The following is a 24386-nucleotide window of genomic DNA, read 5'->3' on the forward strand; positions in this document are numbered from 1 at the left end:
GAAAGATGGAAAAAGGTTATCGAACAAAATGGGCAATATATCATTGATTGATCTTTGTTCTTTATATAAATAAATGACCTTTGAAAAACATAGACGAAATACTTCATGACTTTTCTGACAACCCAATATTAAATACTGAAATTGGGTGGGAAGGACTTTCTGGTACCTTTCAGGCATTAGGTTCATTTTTCTTAGGTGCCATTCTCTTTACTTTTCATAGGGAGTTTCTTGTTCGTTCAATGTGTTGAATGCATACTCTCCTGAGTCTCTGAGAAAGGTCAATTCTTGTTTGTCACTGCTGTGGAGCCCACAGTTGAGCTGAATTTCTGTTCTAACCTGGTATAACTGAAAGCCCTGATTTAATAAGTTATTTGTCTTCAGATGACCCAATAGTGAGACCCCTACTAGTGGAGTCCTCTTTATTCACTGGTCCAATTGTCCAGGAATAGGACACCATTCCATGAGTCTCATATAGTGTCCATTCATAGAAATCTTATTTTAATTAAAGCTAACATCATACTTCCATTACATTTGAGAGTATTACTCTCCAACGCTGTTTCTTTTTATTTTGAAAAATAATATATTTAGTAATCAGCACTCAAACTCTGCATATTAAAAGGTTCCTTGAAAATATGGACTAGCCATATTTTTATAAGAACTTACACATTTGAAGAATATGTGTAGCACTGAATATGATATGTTTGCTTAAGATAGGAAATACTTGCAAGTTGCTTTGAACTATGTGATTAGGACTCATCTTTTAAATATACAAATTTATTTTCTTTTGCATTCAATTTTCAGAAAGAAATGACTAATTGCTTTATATTTAAAATATGAAAGATGTTCAGGCAAAGGATCTCATACATTTTTTCATTGTTTAAAAATGGAAACAGTTGTGGAAAAAATCCAGCTTAGCACTCATGTGTTAAGAAGTCTTGGCCAGGGTGAGAAAACACATGTCGAGAAAATGTAACGCCAAGACTCTACAGGTGGCTAAGGATGGGAATTGAACTGGAATCTTCTTGTAGTCAGAGATAGTGAATAATGCTGACTTAGCATTGGCTTGGTCCAACTACCGAGCCTCACATCTGTGTGAGGCTGATTGTATCCAGGAGGACCTGTTGATGATTCTAATAGGAATTATTTGGATAACAGAAAGCAGAGTAGAAGGAGAGAGAATGGGATTCTCAGAGCCTCTTTGAGTCATCTTAGTGTGGATTGAGCTTTAAAAGGCATCCTTGGCCAAAAAGAGGAGTTTATGTGTGTATGAGCAGGGGATAGATATCTTTTTGCTGTTTTTATATTTTGGGCTCTAATTAGGTCACAATTTCAAAGCAAAAATATGATATATCTAAAAATAAACTCTTCTCCAAAACTAATAATACTGGTCTTCTATGTGGACTTGGGTGGTATCTGGGCTGGCTTGGTTGGATGGTTGGAACATGGCCACTAGTGCGGGAGTAGGTTTCATGTGCCAGTTGACTGCAGCTTTCCATAACCGCATCCACACACTTTGTCCTAGCCGATCATTCCACTAATGTGTGACTCCAAACAAAGTCATCTCAGAAAGTGCAGATGGATTAGCATAAATCTATCATCACTGTGAAAAAATAAAACTAAATATCTTACCAGTGGTGAGTATGCCATCAAAATACAAGTGTTTACCTGATGCCTATAGCACTAGGTAAAGCATAGTGTGGTTTAGGGAATTAATGGTTTTAAACCTTGCCCTCTAGGAACTCACAGCTAGTCAGGCAACTAGGACACACACACACACACACACACACACACACACACAAATCTATATTACCTTACAGGAATGTGATAGATGCTTGCTTAAAATTTGTGGTATTGCATTATGGGTATTCAGGAAAGGGTGATTCTTTTCAACTGTAGCAATCAGTTGAAATCAGTTTTTCCACTCATATTTTTGCAAATTATGGTGTTAAAAATTTAAGGAGAAGGGAAGAAAAATATTATTTATTGAGTTCTTGTAGTGGATGAAAGACTTTATAAGGCCCTTTTATGTCATTTCATTTAGCATTCACAACAACTCTTTAAGGTAGATAGTATAGATTTATTTTTGATTTTAGGGAGGAGTAAAGTAATAGAGAGATTAATAAACTTGTTTGAAGTCACACAGTAAGTATTAGGTTAAGAATTTTAAAACTGTTTTAAATGAAAACTTATACTCTTTCAACTATGCCATGGTTTCTAGAAGTATGTGCAGGAAAATACTGAAATGCCTCGATTTGGGCAAATCTCCAAAAACGTTTCCATTATTGTCTGTAGGTAATTGCACTGCCAAGTGAGAATGGTGGACACTTCTGCTGATAGAGGGTGTGAGTCAGGTGTTGGGGGGCCCAAAGAGAGTGCAGGTACAGTGTAAGTGGTAGTACAAATCTTTGAAAACTAGAAATCTGGGAGAAGTGAAGATGTAGGAAGAGAATAGGGGTCACTCAAACTCTCAGAGTACCCCAGAGTTGGACAAGTGTTTATGCCCAATACTTCCCTGGTAAGAAACCTCTCTCCAAGAACCTTTGAAAGCTGGTGAGAAACAAGGTTGACATTCAGCAATGAACGTCTGTGTATATATCCATCCATGCCCCATTTATTGAATTTCTAATATATGAAAGCACTATAAAACATACTGGGAGGGAGAGAAAATTCAGATAATATCCCTGTCCTCAAGAAACTCGCATTTTGGTGGGGGAAGATGGACATATGTAGAAGCAATTATTAGCTCAATGGTCCTTGAAGTTTTGATGTGAGACAGAATCCTAACTCTTGCTCAGAGTGGAAAAGAGATCACCATAGAAAGCACAACAAGGACCATGGTGTTCAGCAGGAGTGGGCACTGAGGATTCTTGAACCATAGGTGGGGACCACATCAGGAAAGGGTTGTTTGAGAAGGAGCTGGAGCTGTATCTGAAGGCAAGAGGAAACCATTAAAGGACTTAAATTTTAAAAAAGAATTAATTATAGGATATTTTAGATGCATAGAAAAACAACACAAAACATCGATGAACCCATCACCCATATTTATTTGCTTCTGATAGTTCTATCTTTTTAAAAGTTATAAAGTTGCAGATAAACAGCTAAAGATCTATGCCCATGCCTTTTTTCATCTCTTCAAACCCAGAAATAGTCACTCTCTGAAGGTTGCTTTTAATTATTCCAATGTATTATTTTGCACTTTTACTATATATGTATGTATCCCCAAACAACATGTCATTATTTTGTAAATTTAAACATTTATATCGATGGCATCATACTGTTTATTTCTTCCTGGAGCTTACTGTTTTCCCTTAACATTCTATTGGTACACACTACCCTGGAACATCCATTTTTGCTGTCTTGAAATAGCTAGAGTTTATTTATCCATCCTCTTTCTTATTGATGGACAATTAGCTGTTTCCATTTTTCTGGTTACACTGAATGTTGCAGTGATATATACGTCTTCTGTGTACATAGGTGTGTTTTTCAGAGTGTACGCCTTGAAATAGAATCATGAGATTGTAGCATATGCTTTCTCAACTTTACGAAGCGTTATAGATTGCTCTTCAAAGTGGTTACACCAGTGCATTTTCTCTAGGAGCATGAGTTCCCATTTTCCTATATCCTCTTTAACTTTTGTTGTTAACATGTTTTTGTGAGTGTGAATAGTATTTTGCTTCAGTTTGCATTTTCCTATTGCCAAGATTGTTTATATTTTCATATTGGACGTCTAGGATTCCTTTTATTTGAGTTTCTTGTGCATAATCTTTATCCATTGTCTTATAGAATTACTTATATTTCTTATTGAAAGTAGGTTTTCTTTATATATCCAAGGCACCAATCTTTAGTTAGGAAGGTATGTGCAAATATTTTATGCTAGATTAGGTTTGTTATTTAACTTTATGGTGTCTTTTGTTTGAAAAATATAAATTTCTTTCTTCCGCAATGTTTAAAAGATATCCAATATTCTTCTAAGAGTTTTGCTTTACATCTTTAGGTCTTTAGTCCATCTTTGGTACATGGTATAAATAAAGAGATAGAATTTTATCTATATTTTCTCTCCACATGATTCCCAATTATCACAGGCATTTATTCAATAGTCCATTTCTTTGAACTTATAATGTCACTTCTCTCTTACAACAACTTCCCATAATAGGTGAGTTTGTTTCTAGGTTCTTTGTGCAGACCCAGTGTTCTAGTCTAAACTTTTATCCATGCTAAATCTTTTTATTTACTATAGTTTTTAAATAAAATATGTCTGTTACTAAAACTCTATTCCTCCTAATTTTTCTGTTTTTATTAGTTTCTGGTGTACAAAACATTGTAATGATTAGACACGTACACTCCTCACAAAGTGATAACACCCCTCCCCCAATGTACTACCCCTCTGACATCGTATATAGCTGTTACAATTCCATTGACTCTGTTCCCTGTGCTATACTCCACATCCTGTGAGTGTGTATATATATATATATATATATATATATATATATATATATATATATATATATATATATATATATTACATTATAGTTGACATTCAGTCAGCTTCAGCTTCAGATGTACAGCATAGTGGTCAGACATCTACCTCACAATTGTCTTTGCTAATTTTGGCCTGTTTTCCTTCCATTTGAATTTTTTGATCAGCTTATCACACCCATACTCAAACACAAAACCCCAGGGTTTTGATGAGAATTGCATTGAATATGTAGATTCATTTGAGGGAAAGTCTTTCACTTTTGTGATTTTTGTCTTGCCATATGAATATATTTGTTTTTCATATTTTTAGAACTTTTTTGTCTTTCAATTCTAATTTTGTTTTATTGACCCTAGACATGCCATTGTTTTTATTGCCACTGTGAATAATATCTTCAAAAATACATGTTTTTTTTTTAATGCTGCTAAAATGAAGGAATGGTATTTTATTTTGAAAAGCTTAGGTGTGCAACAACTTTGCTGGAACCTATTGTTATTTTATTTTTTATGTAGATTTTAAAATTTAGACAATTGCCCCTAATAATTGATCATTTTATTCCTTTCTCAATCTTATACATGTTGTTGTCTTATTTTCCTGGAGTGTCTATTACAGTGCCAAATAGAAGTGGTTATTGTAGGCATTGTATTATTTTTGGCTTTATCCAAATAGAATTCTTCCAACATTTCACCATTAATTGTTACATTTTGAAAAGGCTTTTGGTTTTATTCATTAAAAAAGTTGTCTTTTTGTTTTGAAATAACAAACAGGTATTGCATATTTCAAAATAATGAGTGTTTTAATTATCAAGTGTTTCTTCTGAATCTATTTCAGGGATTGTGGGTGGGTATGAAATGATAAAGACCCAGTCTATGTGAGTGCCGAACAGAATCTTGAGAATTTTGTTATTAGCTGTGAGAGAGGATGGATAGAAAATAGCTTTTGGAAGACACAGTTCTGATTTAGGATAGATAACTGAGTAAATGGTAGAGTGATTACTTGAATAGGAAATAGAGAATAGTAATTTTTTTAGGAGTAGATTTAAAAGTTGTTGTTCAGATGACTTTTGGATATATTTAAAAATAGACTCAAGTGAAAGAGTTAAGTATGCTCTGGAGATAAAAATTTGTGATTTGATGATATCAAAATGGTAGATAAAGCTGTAGAGAAGGAGGAAGTTTCCTCGTGAGAGTTTGCAGAATAAGCAAAGCAGAAGCTCTGGCTAAATCCCAGGAACCTAAACACAGAAAGGTCAGTAGGAAAGTCTCTCAGAGAAACCTGGAAATAAATTACTCCCAGGCAGAGTGGCATCAAGGAAGACTTAGGGAGAAAGTTTCAATTTAAAAAAAGCCACGTATATGAACCAAATGAAAGGAAGTTAAGAAAGATGGCGAGAAAGAGTTGACTTAATTTGGCGTTGAGGAAGTCACGGGTGCCCCACACAGGAGCAGTCTCAGTAGAGTGCTAGAGTTAGACACTGGGTTGCAGTGGGATGAAGCTTTAGCAGGAGGTGAGAAAACGGAGGAAAGAAATGAAGACCTCTCTCTCATGAAGCTTGGCCATGAAGGGAAGGAGAGAAAAGAACATGTAAGTAAAAGAGAATGATCCTTTAGGAATTAATTGTTAAATTTTCCAGTTTGAGAATTGTCATTTGGAGAAAAGCACAGGAGGTTAAACTTTAGTTAAAATGTGTTGGAGAGATAGTTACTGGATGTGGTGAAAAACTGATCAAAGTATGATGGGAAGCTTTAATGCAGAGTTGATTGTTCAGGTATATATTTGCCTACTCGTTGGCTCTTTTTACTTGTGTCTAAAAGCATGGGGTCATGCAAAATAATTTCATATGAAGCAAATTCAAAGGCTGGAGCCAACTCCTGTATAACACTGAGGTCATTAAATAAGGGGAAAATGTTTGAAAAATGTAAAACATAGGACAAAAATATTTTTAAAATCATAAATATTTTTTTGTGTCTTTTTTGTGGCCTAACAACCATATGCTGATGATCAAATGAATCTGTAATTTGTGGGGGGAGGGGGCAAGTAAATGGAAAGAAAGGGAGCCTTGCTTTTTGGGATAGGATGTTGAGTCTATTCTGGTTATCGTTGATTCAGTAAAAGCTATTAAGCCCACAGCCTCTGCTAGTCTGTAACAGAGGAAGGCCTTGTCCCTGTTCTTGCTCCAACATTAGATTCAGAGGACAACCATATTCTAGATTCTATTTACTCTGGCACAACTCAGGTCATTGGATTTATTTCCAACTTAAATGATATCTTTGCCAGGTAAAGTTGGTAATGATTAAAGAAATTTAAAAATATGCCTTTAATCCAGTGAGATGCTTTGCATGTATTTAGCTATCATTTGAAAATTACGTTCATGATAGAATGGGTAAATTTTTATAAGTTGCAAAATTCATTTGTATAATTGAAATTAGCCAAAATTGCCGACTTAAGTTGGGCTACAAAAAAAACCAGTTCGTAGTTTCCATGGGAACATGATTTCATCCCCTTTATGAAAACCCATTTTGTTTTTTCTCCTTTATCATGGAACTTGAATTTCTGCAATGTTTTTCCTGTGATTCTTGCTCCAAGAAAAAGAAAACAGGTTTAATTAGACAAATCCTCACATTTTGCCCTTTAAAGTTGAACTCCATGGGACATTTTCATTTAGGGAGATAAACAAGGCCATAGTCTAAAATATTTCCTATTTAGGTACTACTATGTATTTTTATTAGTTTTGCTTTGTATTTTAACATACTTTGGCCAACCTCCAGTCACAGTTATTCCAAGTTATGTTAAAATTACTTCATACTTCTAACATCCTTATCACATGGTGTCTAGCTGATTTAGAAATCTTTTTGTGAAAGAGCTGTGACATTTTTCTTCATTTTTATTTTCTCCCCATGCCTACCCCAAAGCCTGATACAAGTTGGTTCTCAGTCAAGTTTATTGAGTCAATGATGCAACAAATATTTCAGTCCCTTTTGTGGGCTTAACTTCATTAAAGTCTCTGTGTAATGCAAAAGACATATATAAGATGCCTTCCTGTTTGTCATTAGAGATCTAGAAAGGGTAAAGAAAGAAATATTAAATGCTCGCTACCAACTATTTAACCTCACATAAACCAGAGCTTTACTATGCCATTTAATTTTTACAACGGTCTTGGAAGGACTGTGGTGTTATGCTGATTTTTTCAGTTGAAGAAACTGTGGCTAAGCAAAGTTCGAGAACTTGCCCAGACTAGTGATTGGCAGATGAGAGGGTGAATACCAGTCCTGCATTGACAAGTACAATTGCTAATTGGAGAGACAATTCTATACAGCAAACAGTGAAGTAGTAAATGTTATTGGTTGTGAGGAGTTCAGACAAAAAAAGATTATGTGGAGGGGAGTAATCATGGATAATGCAAATGAAAGCACTCTTTACTACATCATTAACTGTATACAGTTTACCTCATCAGTACTATGTATTTGCATTTTACCCCCTGGAATAAAATATCTTGGCCTTTAGACTAGCTTCTTAAATGTCTGTGATTTTTTTTTTTTAAAGCAGGGCACACAATGGTATAATTATACTTTTGTGTAAAACAAACAAACAAACAAAAATGTCAGTTGATTTTGTTGATTATTGTAGATTCACAGAATGTCAAACTGGTCAACCCTTCTATTTTTATAGAAAAGAAAACCAAGTCCCAGAGAGCAGCTGATGTTTTTCTTTCTTCTCATGCTTGAAATTCATCTGATAGTAGAATCAGGCTGAATACACCTGTCCAACACCCAGTCTAATATTCTTTAAGCCACATGTTTTCACTTACTGATTTGTAGCATATAGGTACACATCATTAATGGATCAAGTAATTCTAATAATTTTTGAGTATATATAATTTGTTTTCTCATGCTTCAATTCGCTATTATAGAAATCTTACTGTACAAACCATACATTTCACACCCTTGTATAAAATGTTCTTAGAAATCACTGAAAACTTTAAGTACGTTATTAAATTAGGTGATAATGATTTGTAGCTATCCTTTGTCCTTTTTGTATGTGTGCCCCTTTTCCTTGTTGATCTTTTTTGTCAATCACTCCAAATAGCAGTTTTTCATTAGGTCTTCTCTTGGGTTCCATGTAAGTGTCATATGTTTTTATTTTCCATGACTAGTTGTTTCCTTTGAGAGGGAAAAGTTAAATTTTGGGGAAGATAATTGTAATCATTATTCTACTTAAATACTAAGTCTTTATTGATGTGTCATTAGCCTAGCAAATCTAGAATTTCTCCTGTAAACCTACAGTACCTCAGAGTAAGATCAGTTGTTTGTAGCAAAGCAATGCTATAAAATCATCACTTATTAAGTGGTTTATAATCACTATAGGTATGTTATTATTTGTTATTATTTGACTAGCAATTAACATTAAATAATATATCAGTGGTTATCTCTCAACAGCAATTATAAAACCATGATAATTCAAAACAGAAAATGACCCAAACCTTTAAAAATGAACCTAAGTACTCAGTACATATCAATTATAAGAGGCCCCAAGGCACCATAAAGCATTTCTAGAAAACGCTCTAGGGTATCATAGCTACAGTTTGAAGTAATGTTAACGAAATGCTTAGCACTAATTTTATTGGTCCTCTTAGAATTAAGAATGATTTAGAAACAAATTATTCAGGTTAGACCAAGTCTCTTAAACGCTCTAGGAAATTTGAATTGGCACCATCTTTTCCTCCTTTGCCTGCTTGATATTTTCACAACTTTAAAATTCACCAAACTTGGTTAGAAAAATCAGAAATAATTACTTTTATTACATCGTGGTTAGAACTGCTGGTATTAATATGACCATTCATTGGGTTTTGATAAAAGTGGTACAGTTGAGGTATTTTATTAATTAGTCAGCTTTAAATTAGTTTAATTTGAAACTAGAAACTGCAAGAGGGGGACAAGTTAATGAAGAAAAATAAGTAGTATTAAAAGAATGGCTCAGTGAAGTAATATTTGTTAAAAAAAATTGAGGTTGGGGCAGTTGCACTAATTATTATGTATATCACACAGACATTTAAGCTCAGTTTGGTTAATTAGAATAGAAACACTAAAAACCACAAGTTTCTGTTTAATGGAGGTAAATATTCAATATAGTGCTTTCTTCCCTGCAATGGCTATGTGTTTACATTACTATCATGCGTGCTCTGTGAGTATATGTCTAGTAGCCACTCCAGGGAATTTTGTTTGTGACATATTTTTCAGTAAATCCTGGTTTAAAGTAAGAAAATGGTTTAAAGTAAGAAAAAGACAAAACAAATTGGGTTTACTATTCATCTTAGAAAAAATTTAGAGTAGAAAATTTGTGTTCTGGATGTAAGTTTTTTGTTGATTATATGTGTTACAAATATTTTTCTCCCACTGTGTGGCTTGTACTTTTATTATTTTTATGTCTTTTTTTTAATACTTAAGAAACTAAAGCAAACACTACCACCATGCTACGATCATATCCGATGAAGTTTTTAAATGGTGAATAACATCTAATGTCCAATTCATGTTCAGTTTTCTCTGTCTCAAAAATATCTATGTACAGTTTGTTGTTTAAATCAGGATCCCAACAAAGCCCACAATTGAATTTAATTGATGTGTCTCTTCAGTCCCCTTTTGTTTTTATGTAATTATTTATTAACTGTACGGTTTTTCACTTTCTAGATTTTGCTAATTTTATCCTCTTGGTGTCGTTTAATATATTCCTAAATTTCTTTTAATTGGTATATATAGAGACTTGAGTAGATTCTGGTTTTACTTTTCATTGGCCAAAAACAATTCACAGATGGAAATGTGCTCCTTCTGTTGTGTCATGTCAGGAATAACATGTCTAACCGTACTTTAATGATGTTAAAGTTGATGATTGGTTCAGCTCTAGTCAAGCCTAATGCATTTGTCCTAATTTCCCATCTAAACTTTCACCTAGTAATATTAGCAGCACTGGTGATCCTTGCCTAGATCCATTATTTCAGGGGTTAAAAACATGATTTTTCTAATTCTAGTAGTCTTCTGGCATTAATTAACTGTTGCCTCCTAAAATTTTATTATCCTGAACTGTCACCCCTGTAGAAAAAGTAAGATAAATGCTTGATTCTCTTTCTTATTACTCTAGCAACCTCCAAAGGTGATCCATCGTGTTTTTTATATTTATTATCATGAACTCACAGATTTAGAAAATTGTTGTATTTCAATCCATTATAGTTATTATTTTTAATGATCAGATAACTTCATCTTTAGGCAATAAGAGTCCTTCAACTTAGCTCTTGGGTCCTTTTGATCTAACCCCAGGAGCTTTTGAGACTTTTCTTGTTTTCAGAATGACAAGATTTCCCTGTCTGATATATCATGTGCCCCAGATCTGGAATTTGTTATTTTTCCAAAGCCCTGGTTCCTTTTAATGTGTATTTAGAAAAACACAATTGGGGTGCTAGAATTGCTTATTGATGATTTTATTCATGTCACTTGAACTTAAATTGCTCATTTCCACCCTTTTCTTTTCACCCTCGCTCCTCTTTTTCTATGCCATTTATTGTTTTGATTATCTTGGATTGCTATTTAACTTAACCTAAGTTTACATTTTAATATTTTCTAAGTAGGCAAAAGGCACACTTAGGACTAGAACTCACATCACATCACTTGTTAGCCTCCATTCTTTTTCATGTATCTTTGGATGAATTGAAAGATTAGGTGGTTGGAGAACAATTAAACCCGAGTTAGATGTTTAAAATTTATTAACTTTCCATTTGGGAATTGATGTCTCTACTTTTCTGATAATTTATCATAAAAATTAGAGCTGAAGTAAGAAAAAAATAGGCTAATGTATATTAATATAAGAGAAATTTTTTATAGAAAACATGGCTCTTTTTTTCTGTTTTTTTTTTTAATAGAAAATATAGAATGTTTCATGAATTTGAGTGTCATTCTTGTGTGAGGCCACGCTAATCTCTGTATTGTTCCAACTTGAGTATATGTGCTGCCGAAGCGAGCACAAAAGGGCTCCTTTTTAAACACAGCTTAAAACTACCAACAGAATCCCATGGCCTGATTTCAGTGGATTTGCTGGCACAGGCAAATAAGATACACTGTACTCCGTGTTCCTTGGCTATCTTTTATTGGTCTCATTTTGAATGATTGCACAGACATGTATATTCTTTTGTTTCTTGAATACTTAGAAGCTGCTATGGCCACATGGGTTTTAAATTACTTCACCAAATTACCGACAATCAAGTTATTGCAGTTCATTTTGTCTTTTGTGACTTTAATGAACGCTAGGTAATGTACTCTGCAAAAGAAGCAAGAAGCAGTTACCCATTCTGCAGTAGGAAAGCAATCTTTGCAATGTTTAAAAGAATAGCTTTTTTTGAATCTGTTAGCCTATCTATAAAATGGGCATTTATAATTACCTGTCTGCCTACCATAATAAATTGTTTAGAGAAATATGGTAACAAATGTCAATTGTTTAATTAACCACCAATTGTTATACACAATCAAGGTGATATTGATTAAGTACATATTTGGGGGGCATGATTTGACCTATGAAATTTCAAAAGTTATCAGTTGTATTTTCTATTTTAATAACTCAAACGAGCCAAACTCTGCAATACATATGTGTGTGTGTATATGAATAAACTCTTAGTTCTTTTACCAGTTTATCAGAATTTTGCCCTTCTAAATTCTATCTGTCCCTAATTGATGTTTCCTTCTACTACCTTAATATCAAAAATATAGAAAGCAATAAGTGTGTGTGTGTTGTGTGTGTGTGTGTGTGTGTGTGTGGTGTGTGTGTGTGTGTGTGTGTGTGTGTGTGTGTGTGTGTGTGTGTTGTGTGTGTATGTGTACGCATAAAGGCCATGGGACCAGAATTTCAGTTTTCCAGTCCTTTTCCTGTTTTATAATTTAGTTCAAAGCCACAGCCTATAAATAAGCATGAGTATTAGCATCTCATGAGGGGACTATTTTTAGTCTTCAACAGCCAACCACAGCAATCAAATTTTGAGGTGGCTTCGTTTCTGACAGTCCCTTGTTTTGAAAGCTTTGATTAAGTTCCTGGGGCTCCTCATGCTAATTTCCATGCCTTTTCCATGGACCCACTGGAAGATACATCAATTGCAAGGCGACAAGGAATTTGCTTTCATTTGTATTCACTATTCTTAGAATACTCACAAGTACTTATTTTGATTTTAATAAAATATTAGAGACAAGACAATTTAATATTATTAACATGTATGGTAAGGAAATGGAAGAAATATGAAAAAAACGACAGTAATAATTGATCTCTCTTCTGCTTTCTTTGAGAATCAAATAATTCTTACATTTGATAGAGCTCTTTAATTTTGAAAGTGGGACGATCTACTTCATGTGAAACCTGACCACGATGCACCCATGCTTAAAATCCTCCATAGAATTCACTTTGCATTTAGGGGAAACTGTTCTAAATTTAACACGGTACATGTGATCCTTGCTGTACTTTAGCTCCAGTCATTCTTCTTCTTTCTCCCCTACTCATGCTTCACTGACCTTCCTTCTGTTCCTAGAATGAGCTGAATTTACTCCACCCAGAGAAGGAAAAGGTTGCCTCGGTTTTGAGCAAGGGTGGCTCCTTTATGTCACTGAGGTGTCAGCTCACACGGCACCTTTTCAGAGGCCTCGTTGGACCTCCAAAGCTAAAGGAGCCCTTCCTCGTCTCCTGGCCCCAAGTTATACATGACCTTTTTCATTTCTTCATACCACTTACCGCTACCTGAAATTATCTCGCCCAATTAGTCTCTGGAACATAAACTACATGAAAGCAAATCCTTAGCTGGTTTGGTCACTTCCAAGGTCCCAGCACCTAAAAGAGTATCTGTCCCATAAAAGGCACTAGGTAAATATTTGTCGTTGAATGAATATAGTGGAGAGAGCTCTGGAGGGAGAGAACCTGAGTTTAAATTTTGGGTCTGTTGCTTATTAGATGGTATATGAGAGGCGAGCCATATTCCTTTAGGAAGCTTTGTTTTCCTCAACACTTCCCAAGATTAAAAGAAATAGTGTGGTCCCAGGCATTGTAAACTAAATTTTCATTAGCCCCTGTGAGATCAGAGAATATGGATCGTTATTTCTGTAGTTGACGGGAAGAGTACAGATCACCAATTTGATCTCCTTTTCTGTTTCGAACATTAGACCACTGTAATCAGGGTATTAAGTTAGTTAGTGGCGGTGCTAAATCTATAACCTGGATTGTCTTGTGTATTTAGCTTAGTGTATATTCCACACGAACAAGTGAGTTCAGTTTAAATTTCTGTGTACCTCCATTCCGTTGAAAGTAATTCCATCTTTTCCCATGATCCATTAAGAACTCTTTATATAGCATTAAAAGGTTAAGTTGTTCCCAAACAGAATTTTCCATGTTTAAAGGTGACATATTCCTGAATTCCTCAGGGGCCCCTTCGCTAGAAGTGAGGCAAGTGGCTGAGGACTTTATGCCGCATCAACCTGACCTGGGAGCTTGTTAGAAATGAAAAACCTTAGGCTGTGAACCAAACCTGAATCAGAATCTGCATTTTATCGAGATCTCTAAATGATTTGTATTCATGTTCACGTTTGAGAAACGGGGATGCTAAAGCTCTCTGACTCCTCTTTGAGCAGCAGATCTTTAGAAATGCTTGCTTGTAGAGAGTCTCTGAGTTATGCTTTCCTGTTGGGTTTGCTAACTTCCTTCTCTACCAGGAAAATAGGAACTATAGGCTTTCCCCACCCTTCTTATTTATCATTTTTTATACTAAAATTTCTAGAACTTTGGTGTATTTACCATATGGGAAGCTTTTTTTTTTTTTTTTTTTTTTAGGTTTGGTCCCTTGCTCTATAATCTGAAGCTATTAGGTAGGACTAGGACTTCCATATGTTTAGAAAGTTCCCCGGATGATTGAAGTAAATGTTAAAACTTGACATGCTTTAATGTACGTGCATTGTACACAAGCATATGTACAAAGAAATAGCTATACAACATATTTATAAAACATACCAGTTTCAGTGGCTAAATAATATGGCAGTAACATGTATTTAATGCCTCTTTTTCATATCATTAGTTCAATGGTTTTCAATCTAGAATATAATATGACAATTAAGTTTAGCCCAAGAATTTTCAAGGAATTAGATACCACATAGAAATAATGAGGATGTCTTTGGTAGAGGAGCAGAATAACCTAATTTTGAGTTTTTTGGGGGAGGAAGTCAATATTTATTAGTATACATTGTTGCCATAAAACAGCAGATCCTGGTGATAACTCACCCAAAATGCCTCTCACTGACATGTTATGACCTTGATAGAATTGTCCAGAGAGGCCAGCCTCATTTGAAAAATGAGATATTGGACTGATTGTTTTTCATTAAGGTATAATTTACATACAACAGATTATACAGTTGTCAAGCCTTTAGTTTAATGACCTTAGACAAATTTATATACCCAACTATCATCAATGCAAATGTAGGGTGTTTATATCAATCAGCAAGTTTACTTGGGCCTTTCCAGTTGACTTCTCCCATCAAAGGCAAATGTTTCCTGATTTCTAACAGCATAGGTTAGTTTAATGTGTTGGGCCTTCATTTTACTGGAATCAAGATCTATGTAGTCTTTTGTGTTTGGCTTCTTTCATTAACTAGAATGTATTTTAAATGTATTCACATTGGATATAATGGTAATTCATTATTTATTGTTGTTGTTACTATATATTATTCTGTTATGTGTATACCACACAACTTGTTTACTCATTCTCCTGTTGATAGCATTTGAGTTATTTTTACTTTTGGGCTATTATGAATAAAACTACTATAAACATCATTAAAGTGTTTTTCTGGGCACATATTTTCATTTCTCTAGGTTACATACTGAGCATAAGAATTACTGGTTAGGGTTTCACACTGTAGAAAACTGAACCTAGGGCCGGCCGAGTGGCGCGATGGTTAAGAACTCGCTTGGGATGCCAGAGGGCCCCGGTTCGGATCCCACATATGAGGGCCAGTGACACTGCCCTCTACAGCTAAGATGCTGAACAACAGTTCAACTCAACCTGGAGCTTGGCTGCCCTGAGTCGCTGGCGACGGCGTAGGCTGCAGTCCCTGTGGCAGTGGGTTGCCATGGGCTACCATATGTAGCCAGCAGCCAGCGTGAGCGGCCAGCAGCCGCTGTGAGCGGCCGTCCAGAAGCCGGCGACTGATCTGCCTCGCCAGGGAAGAGCGCAATGATGGTGCCAACTTGGACCATTGAAGCAGCGTCCTCCACAACTAGATTGAAGAACAAAACGACAGCAACTTGTCTGTTCCCCTTCCCCCAATTCCCCATCACTGTTCCCATCCCCCCAATTACCCAATAAAAATCTTTAAAAAAAAAAAAAAAAAAAAAAAAAAGAAAACTGAACCTAAGCTTTCTCTAAAGCAGTTACATCGTTTTTCAGTCTTACTAACAATATTTGAGTTCCAATTTTTTCACATAGACTCTAAATATTTGATACCAGCCTTTTAATTTTAGACATGTTAGTGGGTGTGAAATAATACCTTACTGTTGTTTTAACATTTTTCTGATGACTAATGATGAATACCTTTTAATATGTTTATTGACTATTTCTGTATCAAATGTAATGTGTCTATTCAAGACTTTTACCCATTTAAAAAAATTGGATTGTTTTTTCTTTTATTGTTGACTTGTAGGTGTTTTGAAAAATATATATTCTAGATATGAGTCATTTTTTTTTCATAAGCTTTTTATTTTGAATATTTGCTTGTATTCTAAATGGTGTCTTTTGAGGAACAGGAATGTTTAATTTTGATGAAATCTAAAATATACATTTTTTAAATTACTAGTGGTTTTGGTGCCCTAAGAAAATTTGCCTAATACCAAAGTTGTGAAGATAATTCTCTTATGTTTTTTTCTAGAAGTTTTATAGTTTAGCTTTTATATTTAGATCTATACTTGAACTAAATTTTTTATATGGAATGAGTTAGGGTCAAAGTTTGTTTTATTTTGTGTATTTAGTTGCTCTCGCACCATTTATTGAAAAGACTTCCTATTCAATTGCCTTGAAACTTATTGAAAATCAATTAACCATGTAAGTGTGTGTCTATTTCTGAACTCTATTGTGTTCCATTTTATACGTTTATCCTTACACCAATAACATGCTTTCTTGATTACTGTAGATTTATAGTAAATCAAAAGCACACAGTGTAAATTATCCAACTTAATTCTTAATGAAGATTGTTTTTTATTCAAGGTTGTTCTTCATTTAAGATTGTTCTTTTATTTCAAAATTATTTGCATTTTATATAAGTAAGTTTGTCAATTTCTTTTCAAAATCTGCTGGGATTTTTTGGGGCTTGTGTTGAATCTATAGGTCAATTTGAGGAGGATAGACATGTAACAAATACTCAGTCTTTTAATCCACAAAGCTAGATCTCTACACTTTTTCCTTTCTTTAATTAATCTCAATAACATGTTATATGTTTTAGTATAGAGATCTTTCACATTTTCATTTGCTTTATTGCTAGTTTTATGATGCTTTTGATACTATTGGATATGATATTTAATTTTCCCCCAATTTTGTTACTAGTATATAGACACACTTAAAAAAACTATTAACCTTGTGTCTTGTGACCTTGCTAAATTCACGTATTCTAGGGTTTTGGTAGATTTCAAAAAGTTTTCTAGGGCCAGCTGGGTGGCTCAGCTGGTTAAGAGCTCACTTGGGAGCACCAGCTCTGAGCAGCAGAGCTGCGGTTTGGATCCCACATTGAGGGCCAGTGACACTCGTCTTATGCAGCTAAGATGATGAACAACAGCTCGATCTGGAGCTGGGCTGCTGTGAGTCGCCTGCGACGGGGTAGGCTGCAGCATGGCTGCAGTGGAAAAAAACAAAACAAAAAACAATAAATAAAGTTTTCTATATAGACAGTCATGTTGTCTGTCAATAATTACAGTTTTATTTCTTTCTTTATACTTTTGATTTTCATTTTGCATTTGGCACTGGCTAGGGTTCCCTGTACATTTTAAATAGAAATGGGCCGGCTGAGTGGCTCAGTTGGTTAAGAGCTCGCTCAAGAGTTTGAGCTCTGAGCAACAGCTGTTCGAGGCCCGGCCCGAGCTGAGCAGCCGCTGAGCTGCCAACAGGTAGCAGGATGGCTCAGCTAAAAAAAAAAAAAAAAAAAAGGCTTAAATAGAAATGGTGTGAGAGTGTATCCTTAAGTTCTTACTGATTTTGGGGAAAAATCATTTAGTCTTTCATCATTCAATATGATGTTACCTGTAGATTTTTCATAGATGGCATTCATCAGGTTGAAGAAGTTTCCTTCTATTTCTTAGTTTGCTGATAATTTTATCATGAATGGGTGTTAAATGTCTTTGTTGCATAAAGTGAAATGTTCATGTGATTTTTCTTTTTTAAAGTCTTACTCTATAGCAAGTTATATCAATTGAATTTTTAATGTTAAGCCAACCTTGCATTTTTGTGATAAACTTCACTTGGTCATGATCTTTTTATATATTTCTAGATTTGATTTGCTTATATTTTATTATGAAATTTTGCATCCTTTTCATGAAGGAGAATGGACTATAGTTTTATGTTGTAATATTTTTGTCTGGTGTTCTATTAGGGTTATTTTGGTCTCATAGTGAAAGTTGGGGAAAGTTCACTTCTCCTCCATTTTTATTTTTAAAAATTTACTTTTCAATTACTATTGACATAGAATATTATATTAGTGTTAGGTGCACACAACAACATAGTGATTAGACATTTACATACCTCACAAAATGTTAACCCTAATAAGTCTATTACCCATCTAACACTGTACATAGTTATTACAATATTATTGACAATATCCTCTATGCTGTACTTTATATCCCTGTGAGTATTTTTTTTTAATTATAGTTGACATTCAGTATTATTTTATATTAGTTTAATGTGTACAGTGGAGTGGGCCTCTATTTAATTTTATTTCATGAAAGAGTTTTATTAGTATTATTTTTTTTCCTGATATGTTTGCTAGAAATTATTGGTGAAACTCTTTGGACCGATGGTCTTCTTTGTGAGAAAATGTTCAGTTAAAAATTCAAATTCTTTAGTAGATAACTCCAATTTAGACCTGTGCCAATAAGTAGAGTACTCTAGAACTTTGTCCATTTCATCTGTCTACTTATAATCCTTTTAATGTCTATAGAATCTACAGTGGCAATCTCCTGTTTCAATATTGACTTAGGTAATTTATGTTTCCTGTCTTTATTTTTTTACATCTTATAACACAACTTTTACCAGAAAACGTATACATAACATAGCATCAACTATTTTCAAAAACAATATTAACCCCAATAAGCAATGAAATTGAATATTAAAAAATAAATCAATAAAGTTAATTTAAGAACAAAGCTGGAGGTATCATGCTTCCTGATTTCAAACTATAGTACAAAGCTATAGTAATTTTTTTTAAACGCATGGATTATTTAGAAGTATATTCCTAAATTTTAAAGTACTTTGGGATTTTCTTCCTTTTCTAATTTAATACCATTTAATCTGTGTAATCTCATTTCTTTGGAATTTGAGGCTTATTTTTTCTCCAGCATACAATTTATTTTGGTGACTATTTTATATGAATTACAAAATAATGTATAGTCTGTTGTTGTTAGGTGGAGTGCTCCATAAATATCAACTAGGTGAAGTTGGTTTATAATGTTTTTCAAACTTTCTGGACCATTACTAATTTTTTGTCTAATACAATAATTACTGAAAAGTGACATTCAAATCTTACATTATGACTTGAATTTGCCTGTTTTAAACTTTTAACAAATATTTTGCTTTATGTATTTTGAAGCTTTATTATTAGAACTTTACACATTTAAGATTTTTTTATATCTTTCTGGTCCTTTGCCCATTTATTACTATGAAATTTCCATCTAAAATTCTTGTTGTCCCGTATGTAATATGTCTTTTATTCTCTGGCTAGTTTTAAGAATTTTCTCTTTGATTTTCAACTGATTAAGATGTGCCTAGTTGTGACTTACCTTATATCTTGTTGGGGTTTGTTGAACTTTTTTATTCTGATTGTTTGTAACTTTTGTCAATTTGGAAAATTCCTGGCCATCGTATTTTCAATTATCTCTTCATTCACTTTCCCCTTTCCATCAGAAAAGCTAATTGCTTGTATTCTAAATCAAGATTATTTGATATTTTCCTATGTATTTCAGATGATCTCTTCCTTTTATCGCTGCCCTCTTCCTTTGTGTTTCATTTAAGATAATTTCTATTGACTTCAAGTTCACTAATCCTTTTCTTCAGTGTATGCAGGTAAGCCCATTGTATGAATTCTTTTTTGTGTGATATATTTTTCATTGCAAGCATTTCAGTTTGTATCTTTTTTTTTATAGTCCATGTCTCTTCTGAAATTTCCCATATTTTTACACATTGTTGTCCATCTTATTCATTAGATCTTTTAACATATTCATCATAACCATTTTATAAACACTGTTTCATATTTAGAACATCTCTGGATCTGCTTTATAGTGAGTGTTTTTCTTCTGATCAGAAATCAGATTTTCTTTTCTCATATCTTGGGAAATATTTGAGAGATTTCTTTCAGGTTTTTAGTATGGTTTATAGCTTTTTGCTTTCTAAGTTCTGTTTTTCTCTTGTTCTTCCTTTGGCTTCCTGCTTTTTGAGATAACCCTTTCCACTGTAGTGAAGGACTAGAGTGCCTTAGAGGGACTCCTTTTAGTTCTGTTGTTTCTCTTTCAGCCTTCAGCAATATAAGGATTTGTATTTGAGGTCTTCCCTGAATATCTGAACAGGGGAAGGATCTCCCTAGACTGTACAAACTGCTGTCATCTTTCTCCGTGTGAGGACTGACAAGTTCATGAACTCATCCTAGAAAAAGTGCTACCTACCTCATTACTAAATATCACTACAGTCAATTTAGAAGTACTTCCCTTAGGCAGTTATGTACCAAAGCCAGTGCCTAGTCCACCCTTCCAAAACTCCAAAGCAATTTTGGGACTCTTTTTCTGGAATGGCCATCAGAACTGTCATTGTATTGGGTTGTCAGAAAAGTCATGACATATTTTTTCTGTTTTTTGTTGTAAAAATGCATCATGACATTTCCGACAACCCAATATTACCCTTGATGTCCTGAATACCATCAAAATGTCTTCCTTTCAATATTTCCTTTATCTTGGGGTAAAGAAAGAAGTCACTGGGGGCCAGGTTAGGTGAGTAGGGAGGGTGTTCCAATACAGTTGTTTTGTTTGCTGGCTAAAAACTCCCTCACAGACAGTGCCATGTGAGCTGGCGCATTCTTGTGATGCAAGAGCCATGAATTGTTGGAGAAAAGTTCGGGTCGTCTAGCTTTTTTAGCACTTTTCAGCACTTCCAAGTAGTAAAGTTGGTTAGCTGTTTGTCCAGTTGGTACAAATTCATAATGAATAAAACCTCTGATATCAAAAAAAGGTTAGCAACATCATTTTGACTCTTGATTTGGACTGACAAAACTTTTTTGGCCGTCTTCTTCATGGCATTATCCTCATAAACTTGGACTAACATGTTCCTGATTTCACTTCCACTCTTGCCAAGTTTAACAAGAAATTTAATGTTTGTCTATTGCTCTAATTCAAGCTCAGACATTCTCGCGACAGCACACAAAAACATGCAATAACAATAATGAACTCCACTCAACAAGACACTGCCACACATTAACATGAACACAGTTGTGAGGCAGTGATATACCAAGGTTATGAAACCTTACTGAGCTGTTTGTACAGTGTTGCCAATGTAAGCGCACGGTGGCAAGTTCGCCAACTGAATTGTCGGACCTCGTATTACTTGTCTGCTCCATGTACTCAATTAAAGCTCATGGGGAGGAATTGCTGGGTGGGGGCATACTTGTTCTGTGACTGGGCCCACACAGGATTTGAATCTGTCACAGCAGTTTTGACTGGTTTCCCCCATGCTGTGGCAAATTCCTTCTCTTGAGAATTCCCTTTCTGCTAGAGACAAAAGCAGCCCTGAATCTCTTGTGTTTTATAAAGAATTAACACCTTTTGCAATTGGGCTCATTTAGGTTTCTTTAAATTATTTTTTTTTTTTCTGCTAGGTTTAGAAAGACTATAGTTTTATAATTAACCTGCCATGTTCTCACTGTTGGGAATGAAAGTCTCTTGAAATTTGCCACATCCTAAACAGAAGTGAAGTCCTTGGATTAACTTAGAAAGTATATTAAAGTTATATAACTGAGTGTTTATAAATCAAATAAATGGATCTTAAGGTTCATAATTACACCCCATTTAAAAAAATTTTTCAAATAAATTTATACTCAGCTTTATCGTATAAATATTTTTACCAGATATCCTTGAGTGTTTCTAAAATGCAAATTCATATTTAAAAGAAGAATTATTGCTACCATTGAGATAATAACAAGAATGTGATAAGGCCCTGCAGGATATGCTGAAAGGAATTCTAGTAAATATTTTGAGCAAAGCCCAAAGTTTTAGAAAAGTTTATACTTTTCTAAGATAATTATGAATTAAAGGACTTGCCATGGTCTTCCTCAGCTCCTACATTGTCCTCTTTCATAATATATTTAAAATGTGGTTATTTTGGATACACAAGTCCAAGGATAGTAAAAATTAACTGTACTCCAAGTGGATATTGCAGTTTAAAAATTAAACTTAAAATGGTTAGGGATTTGTCATTTAAAAAAAAATATATTTAACTTTCCTTTTTTTTCTTTTTTTTCTTTTTTTAGGAATCCTAAAACCAAACTATTAAAACGAAAACAGAAACATGGCTCACCATATTACATTTCTTTGTATAGTTCCCGTCCTGCTTCTTCAGACTTCTGTGTTTGCTGAAGACGGAGAAATAAGATCAAGTAAGAACTATCAGCATTGTCTCATTTTGTTATCAACAAATCGATTATAGAAATCAAATAAGGGAAGCTCAAGCAGTGGTTTTAAGGATCTTATTGTCTTTGATACTATAATTCCCTAAAAATGAATGAATTTCTATGTTACACATTAACTGAGAGGAAAAGCTTCTATCAGAGGTAATTTTGAGAAAATTCTGTGGTAATTGCTTATTCAATTAGCCCATCAGGCTTTTGAATAAACACGCTAGGACTGAGTCTGTCTTCAGCCATTTATGAGCTTCCTGATATGGAGATGAAAGAAAATACCTACCTCCTATGAGGTTATGTCATAGAGATAATGAGATAATCTATGTAAATGAGATAATGCATGTAAATGGCTTAGCACAGTGATGACATCCAAGTAAATGGTGACTAATATTCTGATTCCCTGGAGGAAAGCTTTCATTAGAGAAGGAAGGCTATATTAATTAATATGTATTTTGCCGTGTATAATGCGTACTTTTTTGCCCAAAATTGCAAGGGAAAAATAAGGATGCACATTCTACATGGGTAGTACTAATTCCGTATCTATATAAATGTTTTTAACTATTTTATTTATGCTTATGAGTTAAAAGTGTAACTCTAGAAATCAATAATGTTATTCGTATGCAAATAATATCCTGGAATATGATAATTGATTTTATCATGTCAATCAAACTTAACATCGAACTCGCAATGACAAAGAGTTTTTGGCCTTCTATGATGTGTAAATATCATAAATTTGTTACCAGTACTTAAAATTTCTTGTACCTTGTACCTGTTCTTGTGTTTTGTAATTATTTGTTACATAAAATTTTTTGTGCCATAATGTTAAAAAATAAATGCTAAAATCCCTTTATAATACAAAAAAAAACAAGTACTTAAATGTAAACAAATAAAAATTTGAATTAAAAAATTAAAACAGGTATTTTTTTCCCTAAAAGTCTGGGCCAGAATTGTGGGTGCGCGTTATACACGGCAAAATATAGTAGTTCTGCTACCCAGGCCACCATTTACAGATATCATACTTAGTTTTACAAGTTTGCTTATTTTCATCTTTTAAAATTTATAAACATAAATGCCACACTCTAAATCAATTATGGTTTCTATAACAGTTTAATCAGATGGCTTGACAGTTTGATTCCACTTGGCTAAAAATTTATTAAAACAGTAATATTTAGTGTTTGCATAACACTTTTATAGATTAAACCTCCCAAGCAAGGTAGAGAGTCTTTTCTGCTTTTTTTGAGTGGGAAAAGAGATTCACAGAATTTAAGAGGCTTTTACCTAGTGTCATACAGCTTGCTAGAGCTGTAACACGTATTTCAACTATGTTTTTCATCTTCAGTTCATTCCTTTTCTATGACATTGGTGATTCATGTCTGTATGGAGGAGGTCTCTTGGAGTGGTATTTTGTCTGGGGTTTATAAATGGTAATATTTGCTTTTGGCTAACCTTGCAGGTATGAAATATATGTTCCCTGGCTCTGGAAAGGGGTAGGAAGGGCTAAGAATAACCCTGTACGAGTTTATAACCGCTGAGTCAAGTGGCACACAAACACTGGCATGTCCAGACAATAATGGATCTCACAGTATTTAGGAAGGGCAACATGAAGGAGCTCTGCAAACACAACTTTCCTATCCTCTCTTCTCTCCCACAAACCTCAATAGAAGCACAGCCCCAGACCAGTTTCCAACAATAACAGAAGAACTGCATTCCCTTGGGTTAGAAAACGTGCCTCTGGGCCAAATTCCATTCTGCTGTCCCTGCCCTGAACTCTGGCAGCGGTCACCTTGGCAGAGGTTGTTGGAATAGTGTCCCTCGTGCCTTTCCGTACTTCACTACCACCTGCCGTATAGCACCTTAGGAGTAATGTCAGAATCACACTTACAGTTTTGAGACAAATTCATGTTTGGGCAATTTTTTTTTTTTTTTTGTAACTTCTTGAATGCTATACATGTTCACCTGACAATAGTGTTTATTTTTGCTGGTTACTGTGA

General features: G+C 34.3%; 1 protein-coding gene across 3 annotated transcripts in view; it reads left to right on the forward strand.

Annotated features, from left to right (window-relative positions):
* COL21A1 (collagen type XXI alpha 1 chain) overlaps positions 1–24386 on the forward strand; it is a 376826-nt gene that overhangs the window by 240822 nt on the left and 111618 nt on the right. For all 3 annotated transcript variants that reach the window (XM_019631703.1, XM_019631702.1, XM_019631704.1), the window contains one exon: positions 22246–22371. In XM_019631703.1, the coding sequence (XP_019487248.1) occupies positions 22284–22371 (88 nt within the window). In that variant the 5' untranslated portion in view covers positions 22246–22283. The remainder of the gene's footprint in view (positions 1–22245; positions 22372–24386) is intronic.

This window comes from Hipposideros armiger, unplaced genomic scaffold (genome assembly GCF_001890085.2).
Source record: "Hipposideros armiger isolate ML-2016 unplaced genomic scaffold, ASM189008v1 scaffold_1040, whole genome shotgun sequence".
Taxonomy (NCBI): domain Eukaryota; kingdom Metazoa; phylum Chordata; class Mammalia; order Chiroptera; family Hipposideridae; genus Hipposideros; species Hipposideros armiger.